Consider the following 8,187-nt stretch of genomic DNA (forward strand, 5'->3'; position numbering starts at 1 on the left):
TATTTATTTGTTACTCGGATTTGGGAATGAGTGTCTGCTTATGTTCAGGTTTTTTCATATATTTGAACGGTCATATTCTCATATTTATATCTACTAAATTTATGTCGGATGTGAAAATCTTAAGAAAAATGAAGAATCAAATTCTAAACTTAATTCAATTTATTCATATAATTATTTTTAAAAAATGACATTTAAATATCAACAGCTGCAATCTTTTTTTTTATTTCTATGTTACAACTTCATTTGTAAAAAAAATAAATAAATAAAGAACGGAAACAACATAATTTTATTCACTATTGGCTTAAAAAAACTAAGAAAATTTGTAAAATCGAAGACAATCATATATATATTAATGGAACTTGGTAATGATCAATATAAATTATTACACTACTTGAAAGAACACCTCATTCTTCTTTAAAAAGCCTTCCACATACTTGACGTGAGGGAAAGCAATAACACCAAAAGAAACATAGCAAAATTACAAAACACAGTAGTTTTTAAATCGGACTCTAATGCTCTCCTTGCTGATTGATGCTTTTCATAACCTTTTCCAACGCAAAGGACACTGCATTTTCTAACAAATAATTCATTTTTAATCCCTTTACCAACATCAAAGAAAAGGTCATCATTTGAAAAAAAAAAAAAAGGTTGCTTGAAAATAATTCTCACGTAATTTCGAATTTTCTTTCTGTACGTAGATTATAACCTGAACTTGAATTCTTTTGTTTTATAATCATTGCCATTATTAATACAAATTCATCAAATATAAACTATTGCATTTAACATAAAAAAACATTAAATTTACTATTATAGTGCAATTTGATTAATTAATGTTACTTGAATTGATCAAATTGGAAACACCTTTCAAAGAGCCAAGGACAACTAAACAGCAAATGCTCCATTATGGAATTAAAAGAAGGAAAAAGCCATGTTAGAAAGCAGTTTTTGTTGACTATATTAAGGGAAGATTCGAGTGGCTCTTTTGACTAACTACGACCATCCAATTAATCTGAAAACAATAGTTCTTAATTTAAGATTGGAAAGAAAAAAAAAGAAAAGAAAAGGTAGTGGTAGACTCATAATGGCTAAAAGATTGTACGTAAAGAAAATCCCACCATTGTGGGATCTGAGAATGAATCTTTGACTAAAACAGGCTGAATCTTCTTATCTATGAATCTTTGGAAGAAATTGCAGCACGAAATTTCAATATGGGAAAAACTTTTCCAAGATAAAGACGATCAAAAGCTGTGGACTTATTTACGAGTGGCAGCTGATTGTCCGCAAATTTAGAGATGATGTTGAGACCAAAAGGATGATGGTTTTGAAATTGTCGTCGAGATGAAGGCTAAAGAAAATGCAGAGTTTGTGGGGTTTGATTAATGGTCGAAACTTTACAAGAAAAGGGGTCTGAAAAGAGCAGCAAATTTCCAAATATGACAAATCAAACAATTAAAAAATAAAGAAACAGCAAGAAAAAGGTTTTTTAATATTGAAGTTTCCGTTTCAAATTTAGGTTATATTTGGATGGATAGAGAAATTAATTACGGTGATATTAAAAATAATAATAAAATTTATTATAATTGCAATTAAAAAAAATTATTGTAATTGCGATTGAAAAAAAAAAAATAAAAATTTATGTTAACTTGATTTCATTAGAGTTGGCATTTAAATTTAACTAGTAGTGCAATGAGCTTAATCACTCCACAACGTAGGTGCGATGAAATTCAAATGGGACTTAATCGGTTATATTTTTTTTTTAGTTTTTTATTTTGAATTTAGGCTAAATGCTCAATTAAAGATCTAATATTTACATGATTTTCAGTTAAAGATCTTATCTTTAATTTGGTTTAATATAAGATGTAATGTTTTCATATTTATTCAAATAAGATCTTCTGTTACGACTATGATTTACACGCATAAAAATAAACGTAAATCATTGTTTTGTAACATAATAAATAGTCAAAATAATCAAAAACTGTATCTTTTTCAGCTTCTCTTCTCAAGCTAACCTTGTTTTCTTGTTCTTTCTAACCGAAGAACAAACACTCATAAATTAGTCTTTTTCATCATTGATCTTATCGCCAAATACCACCATTGGTCTTCCTCCTTCATTAGCAGCATAGGTTCTTCATGGCTGAAACCACAATTTCTGGTTTAATCCCTCTTCTGTGTTATTCTTTCTCTAAATTTTTAAATTAAAATCCAACTACAACCTAAAAAATGAAGACTCCAAGAATCATAAAATCTCATTACCAAAATCCGATGCCATTCGCTGTTTATTGTGTTGCTGATCAATCAACACTTCCTCCATTTTCTAAATCTATTTTAAAACCCAAAAATTCTAAAAAAAAAAAATCAAACCTAGAAAAACCCCTTGCCGAGAAATTCTAAAAAAAAAATCAAACCCAGAAGAAATTCCCTAAAAAAAAAAAAAAAAACAAACTTTTACTGAGAAATTCTAAAAAAGAATCAAACACAAAAAAATGTTGATAAATTCTAAAATCTTATTGCTGTGATTGCTTCTATGTATTAGAAACCCCTTATTGGATCAATTACTTATTTGAGACTAGTTACCGATTGTTAATCTTGCTGATGAATTTATTTTGTTAATTGTCTAACAAAAATTTTTTTCTTAGCCCAAAAAACTTCTCAAAACAATTAATTTATTATGTATTTTTTCCTCCCTTCAAATATTCAAAAACTTTACCATTTTTTTTTTGCTTTTCAATGACTTTTGATTGTGAATTGCTGCTGTCTAGCCTCATTTCCTTGATTTTTCAAAGCTAATTATTGTGCTTAATTGTGCTCTCTGCCTCTCTCTATTGATCATTAGTTTTTAATGTGTTCAATTTTTATATTTTGTTCATTAGAATTAATGAATTCATTAAAATTAATGATTTGATGGCGCGTGTAAGCTACATCTGTAATTTAATTTTTGTTTGAACAAATTTCAAAATATTATATTTTATATTAAATTAAATTAAAACCGAGATCCTTAATTGAATAACCATTCAAACCTTTAATCCCAACTTAACGATTTAACCATTGAATTTATCCAAGCACTGATTTGTTGACTTGTTTGTAATTTTAACTTTATAAAAATAATAATAATAAATAAGGAAACATTTTTCCCCATGTGATTTTATCAATGGAAAATTTGAAATAGTACAAAAAATTATTATAATAACAGCAATAAATATGAAGTTGTTTCTCATTATTAAAGAAACTCACAATTACCCTGAAAACTATTTGCATAATTAAAATTTAATTTTAAAATAATACGTCATTGTTAAGCCACAGTGAACTTCTGTTTTAAGTCTACATTGAAAGATCAAACAATGAGGAGCATGTTCAACGAGGTCGGCCTTTTTTCTTTTTTCTTTTTTTTTCCCTTATTATTTTTCTAAGAAATTGAAGTTAGGGTCGGCTGTTGAATTTTGGATACTAATTAACTTAGCTCAGCCATTGTCAAAGTTTGATATGCATGCTATATTATAAGTCAACCTATTTTTTACGGTTTGACCCATGTTGCTTTCTTTAAAACCTTTTTCTTAAACCCAATTGTTGGGCCATTTATACCCAAGTATAGCCCACAGATAGTGTACTATGGTTTGCCCAGCCTCAATGAATAAACATCAAATTAGGGAGCTAATAAAGCCCAATTATTTGGATTTTCTTGTCCTATATTGGTAATAGAGATTCGGGCATTTGGCCCAAATTTAGTTCACAGAATTCTTTGATTGTCCTTATCAATTGGAAGAAATGGGCCTACTAGTAGTTGTGTGGTCACAGTATGAGTTTGTAGTGAAGCCGAGGCTGTGTTTCAAGTTCAAATTTAAGCTAATGGGTGGGCCATAAGGGCCCATCTCTTGACTTTGTACTTTCATGGTAGCAGTGATTGGCCCAACAAAAAGGCAGCCGTAGTTGTTTTCTTTGCTAAAATATTAAGATACTCTTGGTGTATTTTTTTTTTTTTATAATTAAGTCTCTATATAATTATATATTTAAATAAATATTTATTTCAAATAAAAAATAATTTATGTTAAAAATTTATTTAAAAACAAATTACAAATTTATTTAAATGCAATTTAAACAAAAAAAAAAAAACTTATCTAATTAAAGTTGCAAAATTTAAGGACCTTTTTATTATTTTAGCTAGTTTTTTTACAAATGAAAACACTAAAACGGTTTTTTTTTTTTTTTTCTATTAAATCTATTGAAATCGGAAGCTAATTTTTTCCTGGTATACAACCATGCAGAAAACCATGCTGCATGGTAAAAGGAGGGGACTGACATCATCACCCTGCTGATGGGTATTGGATAGCAACCTCTTTATCCAAACACGAATAAAACCATTAACTATCAATTTTCATTTAGCAAAAATTCCAACTCAAATAGATTTAGAAAAACAAAAGGAAGAAATAAGAATATATACGTTTTTAAGTCAGCAGTGCATTCATTCAACAAGCTTTTAGGAAGGAAGCCACAAGGACTTCATAGAGGTCTTGTAACCAAGTTTTGGATTATATCTACATAACTACTCTCTACTCTACCAAAAAGGAAGAACCTCTATAGCTTGAAGTAAAAATACTAAACTACGAGAAAGATAAACAAGCCACCAATACGTATGTTACAGATATCACACTACCAAGGGAAGAGAGCATTACGATACCGAGCATATCGGTTAGCTAGCGTTGATAACCAAACTCAAGAGCCGTCTGATCCTTCTCCTCCAGGTCATTTGCAAATGGTCTTCAATCTCTTTGCAGCCTGAACAAATCCCACAATGACCTGCAGCTCATCCATTTGCTACACCAAAAGAATGCATCAGAAATTGTCTAGACACTGTCAAATCTCATTCTTATTCAAAAAGGAAGAGGAAAAAACTAAAACACGCCTAGACTTAACAAATGGAAACTTATTGTCATTATCTAAACGTCAATCTTTTTTCCTTTCCAACATCCAAGAAGGTGTTTTCTACCAGTTAAAGTTTACTTTCACAGCTCTGGGAGAAGATGAAATCAGGTGTACAGTAGAATGAAAAAAAAAATTGAAGAGAAGCTCTGAGCAGTTGTGAAAGTTACCTGTGACATGAAATGCCTCTGAACAACATCAACTAATTCCTCTTTTGATGGATTGCGAATGGCATCAACCTAGCAATAGCAAAAGCAATAACATGTAAACTTTTATTTCTTTTGTTATGAATACGCTAATGGCAGTGCCGATAATTCTATTTAATTGTTTCTGCATGAAAAACTCACATGATTGAAGTGTCGCCAATATCTCCACAAAGCAGCCATCTCTAGTTTGCTGAGGTCAATTTTCTACAGGGGAGATATTATGAAAAAAAAAACAAAGCCGTAGTTAAGCAAAGAACAGATAGCTAACATATTTTTGCAATCCCTTATGATGGACAATGGACAAAAACGACATTTATATAAAAACCAAATAAAGTTTTAAAAATTATATACCGTGGACCCACGGGGAGTGGAAACAGATCCCTTAGACCGCGACTCACAAGAAAGAGTCCTGCTCATAGTCTTCTGTGAAGAACCGACCGATTTATGTGTTCTATGCCTCGATCTGTGGGACTTTCGAATGTCATCAGATGCTGGAAATTGAGAGATTGAACAAGCAGGATTAATGAAGTGTTGTGGGACCAATAAAAAGATAAAGAAATAATACGATGGAGCTTTTAGAAATAGTGAAAGTTAGGTGAAGATAATGGATCCTATGTACAAAACTCAACCACTTTTCACTGGAGAAAATTATCATCCAAAATCACAACATTAAAAGTATTAATAACTAACACCTTCTTGAAGATTGTTTTTGGATTGAAAAAGCATAAGAGTTCAACCTTATACAGGAAACCAAATTTTGGAGAAGTGTGCAATTTTTTAAATAAAGATATCAAAAAACAAACTCACCTATATCTGATCCATTCCACTCCATGTTTTCGAATTCCAGGTCATCATCCTCTTCATTACCAGTAGGAGCTTCAATCACACTGAGGGCATTTCTCTGCAGCTTTACTTCTATGCCATTCGTAAGAACCTGTGATTTTATTTATTAGACAAAGAATATCACAATCAGTTACAAACTAATATGATCCATCAAGTGGATGCACATGGAAGACAAATTTCCTGATTCTTGGCATGAAAGAATAGGTCGGGAAAAGAGATGAAAACACTATTCTTGTTTTAACAAATTAATTAAATCCCAGTGTTGGGAAACTAAAAGCCAAAACAAATTGGAAAATTATAGGATTGTGATAAAATAATCTTTTTAAACACTGTTACTTGTCAATTTGTCTTTCAATCCACTAGCACATCTAGAGTTGAAAAAAATAACAAAAATCAACATCAAACACACACGTCTACAACACGTATCTACGAATTTGTCAAAAGAGATCTGCAGTAAATAAGAAAAGTGCAGAAAAGTAATTGAAAAAAAAAATCCAGCTGTTTCTTTACAGCTTAGCAACAGTGGAAAGAGACATAATTGAATCAAAGTGTGATGATTTCCAGCAAGCTATGAATTAATCCCATATTAAATCATGCGATCCACAGAAGAAAGTTGCAAAAATAGGAAAAACAAAGAACAAAAGGAGGGGAAAATTTTCTTAAAAACCAAGGAAGCAAAGTCAAGTATAAAAATGATTGCATGTTTTAAATCTCGAGAGATTGACATCCAGGCAGAATCAACATCAGACTCCAGAAAATAAAACATGGGCTTCTTATTGAGAAACATTCCAAAAAAATCCAGGGCAACCCAATCATGCGATCGAAAAAGTAATCTCAATATAAAGATAAATCCCTAATTAATTTATTTTTTAAAAATGAATAGCAATGCTTTAGATTTTAGAATAGATTTCAAACACTAAGGTCCTGAGATTTTATACAATAAAGAAAAACACTTAATAAACCCCAAAAGAATAATCAAATTCATTGTAAAAATGTCAGCATAGCATTACGCATTAGCTAAAGCACTTCAAAATACCAGATCCACTGACAGACACTTAAATGCAATCAAAACCCACATCCAAAACCTCAAATTTGCAACTTGTGACCAATAAAAAACCATTATTTTTATCATATAGAATGATAAGTATCAAAATTCAAACAAATTAAGACAAGAAAAGGCTAAATTTGCAGTTTTACTTGAAAATAAATCTTATAAAACAGGACATGCAATTGTATTGCAGTGAAAAAAGAATCAATGCAAAAATCACCAAAAAAGTTATATAAATCAATTAAGTGAAACCAAAAGTTTTACTTTATAATAGCAAACATTAACCTTAAAAACCGCAAATTGAATCCACATTTCCGAAAAATTCAGATTTTAGTTCACTTGAAGAAAATACCAACGTTATAACCCATAAAATCAAGAGCAACCAATTTCCAGATAAAACCCCAAACCCCATTTCCACCAAAATCGAAAAAAATTACCAGCCAATGCCACCCGCCAAGCCTCACGGCCTTCTTAACCACGCCATGAAGACCAACGAGCACCGACTTAGTACGGTTATTTCCAGTGACGACCACCTTAGTATGACGTGGCAGCACCGCTAGCTCTTCTTCACTACTGTCTCCACAGCTCGGTAACCGCGAGAAACCGCCGCCATTGACGGAACTTTCCATTGCCTCCAACATGTATTTTTTTTTCAACCAGAAAGAATTCCCAACTCAGTGAGTCAATCGGGTGGGTCAAACTCTCTGAAAATTCGAAGCGTTAAGGATCAAAACTGCATTGGATGGGAAGATCATGCATTGGTGAATACGTATATGGGAATTTCGTAAGCAAAAGAGTGAAAAATTAAGGAGAAATATGGGAGTTTTGATGGGAGAAAAAACACAGTTTAGAGAGAAAAAAAGGATTTTTTTTTTAGTGAGAGACAGATGAGAGTGACTGGTTTTTGTTCATTGGTTGTTGTCGGTACGAATCCCGACGAATGGAAAAGGACCAATTAAAAAATGCCACGTAATGGGTGTTAGAGTTTTCTCGTTAATCATGCTTTACAGAGAGGAAAGATAGAAAAATGCTTAGATTGCGGCATGATTCGAATTCCACTAGCGGTTTGTTTTTTTCGAGGGAGCGGTTTTCTTTTTAGGGGTTGACCATTTGACCGGCAGTGAAATGGAGTTTGTGGGCATAGTAAATGACTCTCTTGCCCTTCTATCACATTGC

At 31.5% G+C, this 8,187-nt stretch overlaps 1 protein-coding gene across 1 annotated transcript; it reads right to left on the bottom strand.

Moving 5' to 3' along the window:
- Window positions 1-4,399: 4,399 nt before the first annotated feature.
- Window positions 4,400-7,895, bottom strand: LOC111312675 (uncharacterized). The gene is made up of 6 exons (XM_022913151.2): window positions 7,449-7,895; window positions 5,928-6,054; window positions 5,472-5,611; window positions 5,262-5,324; window positions 5,085-5,153; window positions 4,400-4,809 (listed from the first exon to the last, which is right to left on the bottom strand). Exons 1-6 carry the CDS (start codon window positions 7,650-7,652, stop codon window positions 4,738-4,740), a joined length of 675 nt encoding a protein of 224 aa, XP_022768886.2. The 5' UTR covers window positions 7,653-7,895; the 3' UTR covers window positions 4,400-4,737.
- Between the last annotated feature and the right edge of the window lie 292 nt (window positions 7,896-8,187).

Source organism: Durio zibethinus, chromosome 1, assembly GCF_047325235.1.
Source record: "Durio zibethinus cultivar Kanyao isolate XHJ-2024 chromosome 1, ASM4732523v1, whole genome shotgun sequence".
NCBI classification, from domain to species: Eukaryota; Viridiplantae; Streptophyta; class Magnoliopsida; order Malvales; family Malvaceae; genus Durio; species Durio zibethinus.